The 17378-nt window shown below is 38.1% G+C and overlaps 2 protein-coding genes across 2 annotated transcripts; both read right to left on the bottom strand.

Moving 5' to 3' along the window:
- Positions 1–3118: 3118 nt before the first annotated feature.
- LOC137737579 (bifunctional dethiobiotin synthetase/7,8-diamino-pelargonic acid aminotransferase, mitochondrial) lies at positions 3119–10241 on the bottom strand. Its single transcript, XM_068477109.1, has 14 exons — positions 9486–10241; positions 9212–9382; positions 8729–8990; positions 8509–8589; positions 7835–7955; positions 7435–7583; positions 6354–6448; positions 5950–6065; positions 5719–5859; positions 5095–5228; positions 4872–5003; positions 4385–4519; positions 3956–4068; positions 3119–3699 (listed from the first exon to the last, which is right to left on the bottom strand). Exons 1-14 carry the CDS (start codon positions 10205–10207, stop codon positions 3516–3518), a joined length of 2556 nt encoding a protein of 851 aa, XP_068333210.1. The 5' UTR covers positions 10208–10241; the 3' UTR covers positions 3119–3515.
- Positions 10242–15063: 4822 nt separating this feature from the next.
- LOC137736008 (uncharacterized) lies at positions 15064–16413 on the bottom strand. The gene has a single exon (XM_068475358.1). It carries the CDS (start codon positions 16411–16413, stop codon positions 15064–15066), a length of 1350 nt encoding a protein of 449 aa, XP_068331459.1.
- Positions 16414–17378: the final 965 nt, after the last annotated feature.

Here is a 17378-nt window from a genome sequence, read left to right as displayed (position 1 = left end):
AAATGTAATATTCCCCTGATTGAAGATCAAACTCTCTTTAGTGCAGCGTCAAGAGTGTGCTGATGACGTATTGTAGGCATAATTTACTGAACAATTATGGAGGCCATAGAGAGAGAAGGGGATGTGACACATAGGGAGAAGAGAAATGTGTAATTGTGAGGTGTGTGTTATCTCACCTCATTGTGCCTTTATTTATAATAGTAGGGAAGGTTAATTCTTTACCCTAATAGGATTACAACTCTAATAGGATAATATCTAACCCTAGAGAATATTCCAAGATATCTCTAGATACACTAAGATTTACACAATCACATTCCTAATCTAATAGGACTGCAACAATATATATTATTATGTCTTTAATTTTCCTTTTTTGTATTTCTTTTCACTTGTAAGTGAGATGTCTTAGGTTTGATTTTCGTCAAAGAAGAATTTGAACCACATTATTATGGCTGACCAATTGTAAGGCTTACCTCACTCTCTCACTCCTTAGCATATATAATATTGGTTGTTCCAAAAAAAAAAAAAAGGAAAAGTTATCAACGAGAAAATCAGAGACGTGAAAGAAAAGAAAAAAGAGATGAAAGAGAAAAAGAACCTTTTGAATTTGTTGTGGTGTCTCTCTTTGGCATAATTGACAAAAGATATTTATAGGGCGGCACCAGTTACGAGGGGACTGGAGGGATATAATTGGTATATAAAATCCCACCGTAGGCAAACTACATAAGCATCCCACCCTCCAATCATTGGGAATAAAATCTATCTGAATCCTCAAAATCCTAAACATCAGTTCATCCTATTCGTTCATTAGTCATTCTGCAATGAGAAATCGTTTTGAATTTTTTATTTAAAATTAAACACAAACAATGCATAACGAAAGCAGACCGTACGATGTACGATAAACGACTAATATAAATTAAGGAATAGGATTCTTGCCAAATCCTTTTCCTAGGGGATCTTAGGGATCCCGCGATTGTGACCGTTCATCGTACATTGTGTGGTCAATTTTTGTTAGGTACTATTTATATTTAATTTTAAAATTTTAAAATTTGGAAATGATTTCTGACCGCACAATATACGATAAACGGTCACGATCACAGGATCCCTAAGATCCCCTAGGAAAAGGATCCAGTGAGGAACATTTTCCATAAATTAATTCCTATGATCCTCACAAAGAAAAACCGGATGAGATCCTCAGTCCAACCATTGGGACATATTAGTGGGAGTTCAAAGTAGGGGTGGGCAAACGGGTATTGGACCCGCGGGTAGGGGCAGGTACAGGCAGGTACGGGCGGGTCTAGTGTTTTAAAATCTGAAACGGGGCAGGCCGGATAGGGTTCATGTTAGTTGCGGGGCAAGGCGGGTATAAATTGTTAAGAAAACGGGCCCCCGGCCCAAACCGTTTACCCCATCCAATATCTGGAGATTTGATCTCCTAGTCATCTGCAAATGTCTTCTCAATTTCTCGAAGACTCGATCTTTTCCAGACTGACCTTCTTCCATCTCAACTCTCAAACATCTTGACTCTGGACTCTCATCCATCTCGATCTCTCTCCCCCGGACTGACTCTCCGTCCCATCTCCGTTAGGGGATCCAGATCCTTATATAAACGAGGGATAAAAGTGGCGGCTCAGGTCGTGTCTCTTTACTCCTTCCTTCGTCCCTATTTTCGCATTCCTAGCCCTCATCGCATCTTTGTCTCTGGTAATCTCTGTACGGTGTGTTTCAATCAATGGCTGCAAATTGTTGGCTGAGGCCTGAGGTAAGCACAGATCTACCTCCGATACTTGATCTTTTCCTTTCGCTTTTTGCCAAATCAGCTTTGATTCTGTTGGCTCGGCTTTCAATCCAGCGTCGTATTGTATGCATGTAGGTTTATCCACTGTTCACTACCACAAGGGTCACCGTAGGGATCTGCAGGTTGAGTCTGTACCGCCATATCACCATTAACCTAAACGAGGTCCCTCTCACCCACCACCTGATCACCATCACCATTACCATATATCGAGGTCCCTGTCATGCACCACCTGACTACCATCTTCATCAAACAAGTTCATCGACACCAAGAACTTGAGGTTGGTGAGCCCCCCACTACGATTATTCTTCCAATTTTCAAAAAGACCCAAATTGGTTTTGATTTGGGTTCCCCGATGGTTTTGTAGGGGAATTTAATTTGGGTTTTTTTTGGGTTTTTGAGGGGTTTGGGAAAATTTTGTGATAAGGGTTTTGCAGGTATTTTTTTCTTTCCTAAGTAGTTCATCAACCATGCATTAGAAATCATGTAATTTACTGGTTTTTGTTAATTTGTAACAGAAAATTTTCATGATGGACGTAACCTGCTCTTTGGTTCTACAAGCTTCTTCCTTTTCGATCGGCACCGGAACCACACCTCATTCTGCTTCAATCTTAGCATGCCCATAACCAGATTAAAAAAAAAAAGTTATTGGACCTGTGGACCCGTCCCAAATTGGCCCGTTTGATACGAGCCGAGTTAGGTCCGGTTCCCGAACTTAAAATCCCTATACCCAGCCCGTTACATTTTAAAACAAGTAGGCCCAGTTCTTCCAAATTTGGGCCCGGCCCGGCCCATGCCCAACCCTAGATCAAAAAGTAAGGGTAGAAAGAGGAGGATGATAAGGGAAACTAGATAATGGGGAAGAAAACTTGGCTCTACACAAACTCTGTAGAATTTCTTACACAAAACAATGTGGTCGTTTTACAAAACTTTCTACTTACAGTCAGAATCATTTTTATTATATTCACTATGTAAAGATTATCTCAACAAAAATCAATAAAAACTTAAAGTCATTTAATCATCGAACAATATAAAAACAAAGACGAAATCGATTAAAGTATTACAAACCATTTATTATTTACTACAGTTGACTGACCAAACAACCATGATCTTCAAAGTGTGATTTATAACATGAAGTGTTTCTAATGATAAGCATGAAAACGGTCACAAGTGTTTTGAGGAAGACTCCTTCAAAACCATGAGCAGCCAAGTATTGTTTTTATGGAGGAACACACTATAATGCTACTATACAAGAAGAAAAAAATGGAAGCAAAAGGAAAACCCTGGACTCCTTGCTTCTTCCGACGGACATATCAACATTACTCGTGCACAAATTCATGTTTATTTCATTTTATTGAGTTACGTTTGCACATATATCAAACTGTGATATACAAATAATAAGGAATGAATATGTAGGACGAAAACAAGTAGTCCTTGTAAAATTTGTAGTACAGAACTCATTTATCCTAAAACAACAATATAAAAAGATATGATAGAATACATCAACTTTGCTTCCCTTATTTGTTTTACCCCATCCAATCAAATTATACAAAATATAAGCAGATGAACTGTCACATTCCCTCCCTTGTTCATAAGCAGGTGAGGGAAGGCATTATTAGGGCTAAAAGCAATTGGCATGAGAACAACACATGAGATAAATGTAAATAACAAACAAGAACGGAAAGTTGTCGATAGATTACTTGAACTCTCAGTTGCAGATAGTTTAATTGTTTTGAGTTTGGCTAAGTTCTTCGAGTCTTCTGTAAACTTTAACGAGTACTAGCTTGCAGACTTTAGGAGACGTGCAGGGTCCGCCCATGAGATATATGACATGTCCCAGCGCCCTCATGTAAACTCCGTCTTCCCGGAGCTTCTTCAGAAGAGAGCTTGCATAGAGTGACCCATACCTATTCAAAATCCATAGAACAAAACATTTCAAACAACGTTCAAAAAAACATTACACCGCCTGCTAATTATCAGCTATCAGTTTTTAGTCAAAAAAGTACCGGTGATGATAACAGTATATAAACAAAGACTCAATACATGCACATGATATTTCAACTCGTACTTTTCAAGTGTATAACATGTATAATAAAATCTAAATAACAAATATGCATGGTAGGCACCACATAAAATATAAAAGATGGAGTAATAAGATCATACCCAGCATTGGAGCCTTCTACTCGAAGCTCTACAGCACAGAGTGTCCCCAACACAACCACTCTTTGAATTGCAGGATGTGAAGAGATCTGGTACACTAGCTTTTCATCCCATAACTGCAAGCATTTGAACGTGATGCCATGTGGTTAAAGAAAATAAAAGGAAGCAAAGCTAATAAAAGACCGCACAATGACGGAGCAAAGACAGCGGGCTTTGGTAAAATTTAATATAAACAGTTTCAGCAGTTAATAATTTAGGATCCAGTACCACCATGTTAAAATATGGAATCATTTAATGACCGTACTCATGTAAAGCCCTTTTTTAGTCTCATAATTAACTAAATCCCAGTAATGAAAAAACATTAAGTTACCCCTTTTGTATTTTGTATCATACAAGTGCGACACAAGCACAAGTAAAAGATATTAGACATACCTCGCTAAGCAAGCTTCCTTTGGACGTGATATTAGGATTTCTCTGCGAATCCTTAAACCATCTTATGGATTTAGCAGCTGCTGTGCACCCGATGGCATGTGCAGAATACGAGTGTCCATGCAGAAGGGCCTTTAGCTATAAAATCAACAGCAGGGGCTTCTTAGTCTATGCATAACACCAAATGTAGGTCCAAAATATTAAAATAGAGACAACAAATTCCATTAAAAACTTGGGGGTTAACCCAAGTGGTGACGGAGAGAGTGGATAATGGGTTATAGGTCAAGGGTCTGATTCCCTCCAATGTAACCAATAAAATTATAATTTATCTTCAGAAGGCTGTTATACTGGCCAATATTAACTGTTTATTCATGATTTGTCTTTAGAGTGAATAATGCTAAACAAATGTATAATAACATATACAATCAAACCAAGTTGCAAAATAAAATTAAGTGCTTCTCATACAAGGCAGTACACCGTAATAAATTACCTTTGAGTCTCCAATAAATGAGTCAAATACGGCATTTGTAGCTAATGTGGCAGCCAAGGGCACGGTCCCACCAGTCAGCAACTTCCCGAAGCATGCAATATCTGGAAAACAACATAGTAATTCTGCTGCGGACTGTAAAACAAAAGTAACTTTCCCAATCAATTAAATAAAACATATAGAAACTTTTTAAGGAGAGCATGAAATGCAACAAAGAGAGTCGAACCTCTGTTCCTAGCCGCCAGAAACCAGTGAATACCTCATCAAAGATAATGGGAATATTTCTAGTCCGGCACTCATTTACAAGAACCCGCTGGAAAAGTGGATCAACCATATGCATTCCTCCGGCAGCTTGTATGACTACAGAACAATTCCAAACAAAGAATGAAAAAATTGCTAAATACATATAAAAGGGAAAGACATAAAGCAACTGAGGGTATATAATCTTTATTTATTAAAATTTAACTCAGGTCATAATTCTCAGCCTCATCGAACAATAGACGCCAAACACAGCTGTGCTCACTTTATAGACTAGAAGAAAGCCCAATAAAAGAACTTCAAATGTAAGACATCTCAAAGATGAAAAACAAGTGGTAGCTCAGAAGCGACAATGCTCAAAAAAAAAAAAAAAAAAAAACCAAAAACAGGTGCAGATTCAGTAAATGAAGGTCGGGCTTGGGAATTCATAATTAACTATATTTCATCTTAGGAGTGAAGTGAAATTTCATTGCCCATCCAAATATTAGAGACATTATTAAATATATCACCTGACTGATAAAGAAAGAAATAAAAAACAGTAATCACATCCAATCAGATATCGGAATAAAGTTACTGATATGAGTAACCTTGCCTGGTTCAATAATCAAAGATCCAATTAACCCTTTTGATTCAGGGAACTTTGATAACTGTTCTGATATGTGTGTTGAATAAAGAGCAGCAATATCTGACTTGTCCCTGCTCTTGTCGAAAACATTATTACGGGAACAAAAGGCTGTAGACGTGCCAACAAAATGTCAGAAATTGTAACCGAATTAACAGGTCTGAATATAATAGGTTAACCGTGACAAGAAAGGTCTCTTACTCAAATTTTTAAGATCCAAAATCTGAGAATCCAACCCTTTAGGTAGCGAAAGGCTCCACATATTGTTGTACAAAAAGATTGTGGGAGGATCAAGAAAAAAACCTCTTCCATTATACCTGCAGGTAAAACATATAAATCTTGAGAAGGTTTGATGATAAAAAAGGTTCTTCTATAATGCTAATATCTGGCTACATTCCTAGACACAACTCTGGAATCAAGAAATAAATGATCAACGTGACGAAATCGCAATGCCCTCCTTATGGCATTGATGTCTGATTCTTACATATGAATATATACCTGATATTTACACGTCTTGCAAGAGAATGAATGATAGACAGTCAAGAATACCATTTATTGATTTTGAAGAATTGTAGTAATGTTGCTTGCAACAGAACATCCCATACCATGGTTGTTGGAGAAAGCCTGTATAAGATGATGGTGCCTGTGCTTCCATAGCACCCAAAGTATCGCCATGATAAGATCCTCTCAGAGCAAGGACCTGAAATATACAACTCCTAGGTCAACAGAATTGAAGAAAATTCTCACCATAACTCCAAAATTACATCACATTAATGGATCAATACAATAGGCAAGGCAATGAATCCTACCTGCGCAAAAGGTAGCATACCAATCACAAATAAAAATAAATAAACATACAGCAGGTAAAGGTTAATTTATCTGTAAACGTGAAACAGGGGAGAGAAGAACATTGAATTCAGAATATCCTTCAAAGTTTCGACTCTATGGGGTACCAAATTTATAAATTTTGCCAAAATAGTGTGCTCTCACTACCATTTGTCTTCTCAACCCTTTCTATTATTGTTAAAGAAAATACTGAAAACTCAAATTATGCTGCAAAAGATATAAATACGGTCAAGCTAACACTAGGAAAGATGGACATATTATTATTCTTACTCCCAAGTCAATTAACGAAAGGGATAGTCCAACAAAATTTGATTCACTCACCACAATGCAGTTGTGCATTAGTTGATTCACATCATAACACATGTTCCACAAATTATGTTAAACCAATAATGCCTAGAAGACTGCTTAGTTAATGCTGGCTTAGAGGTAGGTGTTCACATCAAGCCTCAATCAGAAAATTTCTGAAAGTGCACACTTTCTTAGTTCATTGCTAATGTAAAATATTTTTTGGATAGAGATATTTGATGCTATCTATTAAAAAATACCTGATACTCATTGAGTATACTTCACTATCCAAGTAGTATGCCAAGCTGGAATTGGAGTATGTTATTTTACAACTGTGTTAATAGATTATTAGTTTTTCAGTACAGATACAAAGGTTGAATAACCATGTGCGCCAGGCAGAGAAGCTTAGGACTTTTTTAACCAACAGAACTGTTTCTTTTACTGGTTTCAGGGAACAGAGCTTTTATCAAGTTAGAAATCACACATTAGAAGTACTTGTCTACTCTGATAAAGACAGTGGTTATGCAGATGAAGAGAAGAATTAATGTGACCCACCACAAGCTCCGGATGTCTCTCAGCTGAGTTATCCTTGAGATGATCTAAAAGAATTCCATGTTCATAAGAGAATTTACGGAACGCCATCTTCAATGCAATCTCAATTGCTGTCGATCCATTATCCGAAAAATATGTTCGAGAAGCCCAACCTGCATAAATGGTCATCAGTCACATATACGCAAATGTAGAAAAAATAAGGAAAATAGATAGAATATAGATGACATATTTAAGATATTTTAAAACAAACTTTGATTCCGCATGTACCACAAATAATACTCAAATAAAAGATTCATTACCCAAATAATAAAGCACTGAAAAGTTAGAACAAGTATGTTTTAAGAATACAGAAAACAGCGTACAAGAAAAGAAATAAAAGGAATAAAAGCGACACCGTAACAACCTTTTCCAACACCTTCAAGCAAAAGTTCAGCACATTCTAAGGCTGGCTCATAAACATTCTCAGGAAACATCACATGCCCAAATCTTGCAGCTGCATAACCCATATCCCTTGCAAGCTCAGTCTGAAACCACCTAAACAAAAACCAGATTAAAAAACTTCAGGCATTCCATATTATTGTTTGGTACTTCTATTAATAAATTTATTGAAACAACCGGGAGGCACAATCAGTGTCGATGAGATATAACTTCCAAAACTAAAAACACAAAGAAACGAAAAAACCCAAGAAAGATTGAAAAGTGTGAACACAGGGGGAACAGTCTTTGTCCTGACCATCCATATGGAAGCCAAAAACTAATAACAGAAAATCTCTGCTCTCAATGAGAGGGTTCAACACCAGTTGGATAGACCAAAAGGTGCGAATGGACAACATTATAAATAGTCTAAGCAAAAAGACAGTGAATGAATCAACAACGATGCAAATGGGCAACAGCATAATAAACATACAAGATGCATACTATCATAGGCATCCATTCCAGGAATGACACAATCAAGGATTTGGAAATTATAAATTTGCACGATGATTGTGAGCTATGTCAAAGTCTGACCACCAATTATCTAGATTGAAATCGAGTCCCAGTGAAAACATTTAACAGAAAGATATTTATAAAGATGACCTGTAAAGTAGCATCGGGTCCCTGAGTCCACCAACTTGCACATGCGTCAAATTGTTGAATCATAACATCATCATTCCGAGCCTAAGATGAAATAAAACAAAAGTTAGGTAGGCATGCTAGGAAAGAGTCGATTATAATTATCACCTAGGAAGAAACAACAAACAGTCAAGCATGACATATTCTGCCTTCATTGGTAATTTGTGAAGCCACATACACAAACCTTGAAGACTGAAAAGTTTTCACCACAGCGTGAATCAATCACTGTAACATCTCCTTCTGGTATAAATGTGTGCTGAGTAAATGGCCACCAAAAAACATCTACAGCCCTTTTCGGCATGTTATGCAATCTCTTGATTCGTTCAGAGTGGGCTAATAGCATTATTTCCATCAGCGAATCAAATACATTCTGAGTATCGTCATACCATTCCACAAGGTCATCTGACAAGTCTTGTGGAATAGGCGGCAGCACAAGTACTGGAACACTAAAAAAAATTATAACAGTTACCATATCTGGATTTTTACATGAGTAGAAGGATATTAAACACGTCTGACATCAAAAACATAATTATCATATCCGTTCAAAGACAATGAAATGCAAATATGCGAGCCATGTTTGCGTATTTATGTCCACATATTGACATATAGGTACATACAGACCAGTATATAGCCACTATAAAAATAAATAAAAAAATAATCAGATTACCTGTTTCGAAAATATGATGCTAACGGAACCTCATTTACAAGGCCATGATCCTCAAGAACAACAGCAACAACATCATAACCTCTGAGTTTCAAAGTTTCATAAGCTGAAATGGTTCCGGAAATACCACCTAGCCGTCCATCTCCAACAAGAATTGCAGGTAAACGGAAAGGTCTGCAAACATGCACCAAGTTCTCACATTTATGATTTGACTGATTAAGAATAACAATAACAAGGATATACAGAGCATATGTTATCAACTACGAATTTGAAGTACCTGTACAAGTCACATTGAAGCGATCCAGAAGGCCCTGGACTAGCAACCCCACCAGCGGTCTCAACCACACAGAAAGAATCCATTTTCTCCTTTCCAACCCCAATGTCCAAACACCTCTGCAGCAATTCGAGCAAGGTCGAGTCCTCCACCGCACCGCTTTCTCTCTCAGCCGCTAAGTGCGGTGAGACAGGGTCTCCCCAAGCGTACATTGTCTTACAAACCAGCTCCGAATTTGGTGCATTCCCAGAATTGCCACCATCAACCCTGCTCTCTTCACACCAGTCCAAATCACACATGCCCTTTCCGTGATTTGGCAGAATTTGGGGGGCTAAGATGGAGCTGGCGGCGGAGGCAGAGGCCTTGAGAACGTGATTGGAGGCGAGGAGAGAGAGGTGGGGAGAGCGGCGGGGGGCGAGGGAGGTGAGTTTGGAGAAGACGAAATGGGAGTCGGAGTCGGCCGGGTAGCCGGTTTGGATGGGCTTGAGATAGAGGAAAGAGCGGCGGCGGGGGTGGCGACTGGAGAGGAGAGAGGAGGCGGCGAGGCCGGTGGAGACTAGGGTTTTGCCGAGGGAGGTGTTGGCGGACCATACGAGGTAGATGGGGTGAGAGAGGGGGACGGTGAGAGGAGGCGGAGGAGTGGTGGCGGTGGAGGCGGTTCCGGTGGATAGGGGTTTGACGAAGTGGCGGGCGGGGCGCAGGAGGAGAGAAGTGAGGGTGAGCATGGTGGTTGTGGAGGTTTTGGGGGATTTACGAGGGTTTAATGGAGGTGGGAAAATGTCGGCGGGAGTAAGTTGGATATTAAATGTGTCACTGGTTCAACTACCACCATATCAAAAGGACACGTGGCAAGTTCCACCACAAGATACAAGTCGAAGGATACGAAACAAAACTAATAAGAAAAAGTGAAACTCTTTTTCTTCCAAATTTGATTTTTCCCGCTCTTATTCATTAAAGAAAAGACAAAATTCAAAAATATCATCTGGAATGTAAATGTAGAGTAGTGTTTGTATCTGTTTGAGGACGCGTTTACTCATCCATAATCAGGTTAAGAAGAATTAAATTGAGGAGGAATTGGGTTGAAAAAGAATTGGAATGAGGTAGAAGCACAATCAGATTCCTGTTGAAGTTGTTTACTAAAACTGTTTGGAATCGAAAAAGAATGATATTGGTTTCATATAAATTGTTAACAATTCATTGGAATTGAAATTAAAACTAGCTTGATTACTAAATTGCCCTTATATAAATAAATTATTTTATACTAATTAATCAAACTAATTTATTGTTCAAAAAAAAAAAAATTTAATCAAACTAATTTTATATACCAAAACCTATCTATATAAAAATAAAGGTAAAGTACAAAAAACTACCTCATCTATTAGCGTCACGACATTTTCATACCTCATCTTTTAAAATTGACAATGTCATACCTCATCTTTAGAATTTGGTCCGATGTTATACCTTTGTTAGCTTGTCCATGAATTGGTCTGTTAAATGTTGACATGGCATGATTTGGGACCCAGTTCCTCGCCCAGATGGATTCCACGTGGCACCACACCCAATGTTTTCCCGCCAAATGGCATCCACGTCAAAAAATATATTTGGTTTTTTCTTTTTGGTAATTTGAATTTTGAATTTTCTCGTCAAAAAAAAAAAACCTATGATATACCATTTTAAGCACATATTATATCATCCTTGACCTCAAATTTGAAAAATCTCACCCAAAAATAATGATATAACCACAACAACAGCAAAACAAGTGTATTTAAGCACAAACTACTCATCATTTGCAAGAAAAATATGAAATAGACCAAATTAAGCATAAAACCTGCTTACTTATCCATAAATTGTTAAACCTGTTCAAAAAACTAACAAAATTCATCTAGCATCTCCAACCAACATTACAAAAACCTACTGAATTCATAAAACCTGCTACATCATCCATTCAATCCACAAAAGACCTATTGGATGCATAAAACCTGTTCAAACTTTACAATTCCTTTACAAAAAACAACCATCTGTGCAAAAAACATGGTTGTGGCTGGGTTGGTTGGTATTTTTGTGCTTGGTGCCTTTGGATGATTCAGTTAGTGGATTGCTTGGTCTTTCTCTGCTTGGTGCTTCTAGGTGATTCAGCTACTGATTGTGATGCCTAAATCCAAAGTTCATTTAGAGACCAAGCATGTGAAATCCCATTTCCTGATTTCACTATTATAATCTACGTATTTGTATTATTGAGATTTTATATTATTTTTCGAGAATTTATATTAGTTTATTTGAAATTAGATTTCAAATAAACTAGTTACAAAGAGTGAAGTTTGGAAAGTTATTATTTACTCGTTGACCTTTTGAGGTCACAAGTAACGTTTTCAAATAGGTCTCGAAGCCATGAGCGCATAGAAGAAAGCCGTTTGCGAGTCCGAATTATAACGGTATAGTTACGAACTTTTGAAGTTGTGAAACTATAGATTGTGGAAATTATTGGTAGAAGTGGCCCAAACCCTTTTTTGGGATGAAAGGATCGGCCATCTTAAGGGGAAAAGGGGACCAAGGAGAAAGGGGAGAAAGGAGACGAGCTGCAAATCAAGGAGGGAAAAGAAGGGGGACGAATCGGAGAAGGGTGTGGACGAGTGCAGGGGGGCCTGCGGTCTTCTACTCTCTTCCTATTTTCCTACCTAAACTCAACTTCTCCAACCACTATCATTTTCGATTTGCTTTGTTTTGTTCACTGATAAGGTGATAGTGATACCCCCATCATTTATCAAGTCTCAGCCTTGGGTTTTTGGGTTCAAGGAGAAACCAAACGAGTTCTTGATCCAGCTTCAGCAGCATGGTATCTATAGTTTCTAGCTTTCCGAGTTCAGATTATTGGGATAAGGTTTTCCACTTTGGTTTCTTGTCATTGGATTTGGATTGCTTTGGTTCTGTTATTTTGATTTTTTTTCAATGAGTTTTGTTATTTCAAATTGGCATGCTTCAATATGGATGAGAGGTGGTTTTTGAATTAAAGAACTAGAATTCCCATAATTAAAGATTGGAAAGTGTATTTCTTGAGATACTATATATCTGCAGAATTATGATTATTAATTTACTGTAAGAACATACATTTGGATGAAATGCTTTGGTTGATTATCGTGCTGTCATGGGGAGATTAGTGAAGCAACAAGGGAGGTGCTCTCTATTTAGTTGTCACCAGATCACAATGTCTCTGTAGATTATAGAATTTGTGAGACATGAGCTGCAATCTTTGCACCATGACGATGCACATATGGTAGTATTGAATTAACTCTTTTACACTATTGGGAAGTGGTTATTGATATTATCTCCTTCGAGCAAGACCTCGTCAAATAACATCTCTACTTTCTTTGCACCGAGCTGTAAATACTTGTGTTATGTGGTAATCTAATAGTACATAAGTGCATGCTGGAAAGTCCCTTACAGCTTTAGTTTAACTATACTTCTACATTTCCAACCCTCAAAGATGTATATTGGTCTTGATTATGTTTTCCGGATGCCTTCAACGGTGGTACGTTAGTTAGCTATTCTACAAGTCATGTGGGATTAAAAGTGGGATCAAGTTTTATTCTCATGCTCCTTCCAAGGTTGTCTTGCTTTCCTGTAATTGCTATGCAGGAATGTGCTACAAATAATATGGATTTTTTTTATGATCTAGTTGCTATTAATGAAGTCCAAACATTTATGTTTAAGAAAAAATGTTGTGTAGTTGGCATGGTTTCACATCTCAGTGATAGCTCCGATGGATCATTACTCATATCATGTTAAATATTGTTCCACAAAGGAACAAGATGTGTGATTACCAATAGGTGGCATTTTACCATTTATGAAGACAAACTACGTGCACAACATTTGGTTATTTCTAGTTATGCAATGTTACATAGTAGATGGTTTGATTTGATATAGGTTTATCATTTCTGTGAGTGACTTTAATATAAGTGATATTGGTGATTATTATATTTTCGTAATTATCATCCTATGTGGATATGATTTGGTTTTATGAATATGTTTCTATTGAATTGTTATTTCCAATACTGATTTAAGTTTATGAAATGAGGTTTGACATGTATATATTGAAATATGGTTTGATTGGTTTGCTTGGCATGTTGTAATGAAATGTGAGGACTAGTGGTAGACCGTTAACCCGTGGTGATGGGGATTTGTTGCTTCGATATGGTTTTATCTCCCATTTCGTTAATTCATTCTAAATTTAGTATTTGTGCCTTATTTCCCTTGGTTGAACTTTTGTAAATTAAGTAACTTGTGCTTGTCTCATTTCTTTGAGCCATTGTATATATGGTTGTTGGCCCTCCGCGATTCCGTTGAGTGATGGTCCGGAATCGTATCCACTTGGATTCCGTTGAGAGATGGTCTGGAATCCCTCCTACTCCGCGATTCCGTTGAGTGATGGTCCGGAATCGTATCCACTCGGATTCCGTTAGGAGATGGTCCGGAATCCCTTCTACTCCCCGATTCCATTGAGTGACGGTCCGGGATCGTATCCACCTTGGGTTTCATTGAGTTTGAATTGAGTTATAAAATATGTTGGACGTCTGAGTGATTCCTTCGGGAGTCTTCATGATTCGATTTTGATTTCATAAGGTCTGAATTTAGAAGATATGGGAAAGATTGAAATTAATTAATTAGTGCGGTTAGAGAATGGTTTGTGTTTCGTCGGTTCTTAAATATGATGTATGTTGTGAATTGCGATATCATGATGAGACATAATGATTTATATGTTGGATGGGAGAGAAATCATGTTTTCATAAGGGTTGCTTATGTAGCCTGAGTCCAGGAACTACATGTTATCATGTTATAATAAATGATTGAGGAATGCTATGTTTTCTTTTTGAACTTAGTGGAATAAACGTCTGATTTTGTGTTAATGAACTACGAATGGCTTGATCTTTATTTGAGGGTACGTAAGCAGTCTAACGAGGAGGTTAGATGCAGTCATAAGGTAAACGAAAAATTTCTTTGCGATTTGATTCTCGAATTGTGATTTGCCATATTTCTGAGACGGGGTATGTGAGATATACGAGTTTTGAGTGACATCACGTGTCGATCCTGGACGTATGTCGGGATCGGGGCGTGACAAAGCAAGCTTTTTAACTAAATCCAAATGTATTACAACTAAGGAAATGGTTAAGTTTTTACCTTTGTTTTCCTTATCCTCTTTTTAGGTGCAGTTTGTCCTTGAGCAGATGTGGATGCCTACAAAGTAGAAAATGATGTTAAAAGGATTAAGAGTGTAATATGATGTTAAGGGATTTAAAAAATCATATAAAGTAGAAAATGTTACCTGTTTGTCCCTTGGAGGAAGATGTCTATGATGGGTTCTTGCATTATGACCTTCCTTTTTGCATATGGTACATTTCAAAGTGCCTTGGCCTTGCCTTCCTAGCTTAAGTGGTTGAGGAAGACCTCGAGGATTATTGGTTGGGTTTGTGGGAGTTTGTTCACCTTCATTGTCCCTCTCAGCAGCTTCCTTATTTCTCTTCTTCCTCGGCCTTCCAAGTTGCCTTGTATATGTTGGAGGCAATGTTGGTGGTTTATCAGTTTCCTCCTACATAGACATCTCACTCATTGGCATTACTAAATAAGAATACAACTCTAAGTACCGCGCCTTCGAATAATAAGCATTGACATAGTCCTCCGGTTTTTCCTTCTTGAAATTTATGGCCGATATTGCATGGTTGCATGGGATTCCTGTCAAGGCATATTTTCTGCAAAAACGGGTCTTCTCAACCAAGTCAACCACATATTGCTCCCCCCCTCCAGCATCAACTTGAAATTTAGAGCCCCCTGACCATTGTGCAATGCACCTGCCACTCTCAATTTTGGCTTCCTCCAACTTTTTCTTGATTTTAGGACAGAGATCTCCAACTTTGTTCGCCATTATATCCCTTCTCATCTGAATTCTCTTCATCAAGAGTGTATGAATAAAGAGCAACATGGTGATAATAGGTTGTTGTCTCGGTATAAGTATGACAGCATTGAAACTGTCACAGAGATTGTTCAGCAACATGTCACACTTGAGATGTGTTTCAAAATGGGACTTGCTCCAATGATGTGCAGGCAACTTCACCAACCAATCGTAGAGCTTTTCATCGAGCTTCTTCAGATTCTCCATTGCTTTTTTGAAGTAAGGAACTGTTGTTGTTCTGGCTACTGACCACAAAGCATCCTTCAATGTTTTCCCTTTGAACAGATTTCTGAAGTCGGTATGCAGATGTCTCATACAAAATATGTGGTGGGAATTAGGGAGGACTTTTTTAAAGGTTGGAATTAACCCCTTTTGCTGATCACTGATAAATGTCCATCCCCTTTGATTGACAATCCCAACATCAACGGCTAATAACTCTAAGAACCAAATCCAACTGGACTTATTCTCCATTTCTACAACTGCATACGCTATAACCCATGTTTCATCATTTGGGTCAATGCCAACAACACAAAGTAGTTGACCTCCATATACACTCTTTAAATGACACCCATCTAATCCTATCAATGGTCTGCACCCTGACTTAAACCCCTTTTTACAAGCCCCCAAGCACACATATATCCTTTGGAACCTCCCTCTATCCAACTTCACCTTCACTGTGCTTCCAGGGTTAGTCTTCTTCACTTCCTCAGCAAAGTCCCACAACTTTGTGTACTGCTCTGCATGTTTTCCCTCAATGATCTTTAAAGCCTTATCTAAAGCCATGTAAGCCTTCCTCTTTGTACAACCGTGATTCCACTCTGATTTGACAATTGCCAAAAAAGAATCCACAGACCATGTGGGATTCAGTTTTATCCTGTCCATGTACAAATCAGTCAGCAAAGGGGACTTTGTGTTCTTGTTTGCCCAAGTTCTCCCATATGTGTGTTCATCAAGTATGGTATTGATCTGTGTGCTGTTCGAACCATACATTTTTCCAGCACAACACTTCCAAGGGCACCCTTTTGCACACTTTGCTACGACTTTCAATTTCTCATTCCTAGGAAAATGGATTTCTCCATATCCATTCACTAGGGAGTACATGATGACACCTCGCTTGAATTGGACATGATTCCTGAAAACAAGCCCGAGTGTAAGAGTGGGATTCTTCATATCAGTTTTCTCATTGAACTCTGGAAATCGCTCATGTTTTTTGCCTCCTTCATCATCCGAAGAGTGTACACTTTCAAGAGCATCAGAGTTATAGTCTGGATCTCAACCACATTTTGTTCCACATTTGCTGTATCAAATTCTTCTTCCCTTTGCTCTTCTTCTCTTTCCCGGCTTTGCTCAGATTGCCTTGCACTTCTTTGCTTAGAATCCTTTTCATCAAACTTGGAAAACATTGGGTTATCAGCATCATTCCCATATTCACTCTCTTCAAAGTCACTATCATCTTCTTCAGTAGCTTCTTCATTCTCTTCTTCAACATTCCCCTCCAAACTAATAGGTATATCAAAGAATACTTCAGTATCCCCTTCGCCTACATCCCCTTCACCTACCTCAGCCACAAATTTCCCCTTACTCTTCTTTGGCCCTTCACAATTTTTCTTTTTCTGACCATTCCCTTCTTCAACATTTATCTCTCCTACCTCAGTTACACATGTTTACACTACTTGAGATGTGCAACAATCATCCACTTCTAGCCCTTCAATAGCTAGTAAGCCCTTAGATCTTATTGGTTTAAGTGTTGTTGGCCCAACATCCTCTTCTGAACTAGTTATCTCTTCAATAACCACTTTACTTGGGCCTGTCACTTCCATGGACTTCAGAAACTATTGCTCTTGGGTTACGACTTCTTCTGTCGTCAATTCTTCGATGTACATCTCAATCACTTTATCTTTTGGAACAAAATTGCACATGGACTGAACATTGGAATCACTTTGAATCTGCTTCAA

The sequence above is a fragment of the Pyrus communis genome, chromosome 6, assembly GCF_963583255.1.
Source record: "Pyrus communis chromosome 6, drPyrComm1.1, whole genome shotgun sequence".
In the NCBI taxonomy this organism is placed as follows: domain Eukaryota; kingdom Viridiplantae; phylum Streptophyta; class Magnoliopsida; order Rosales; family Rosaceae; genus Pyrus; species Pyrus communis.
This window is presented reverse-complemented; position numbering and strand designations above follow the sequence as displayed.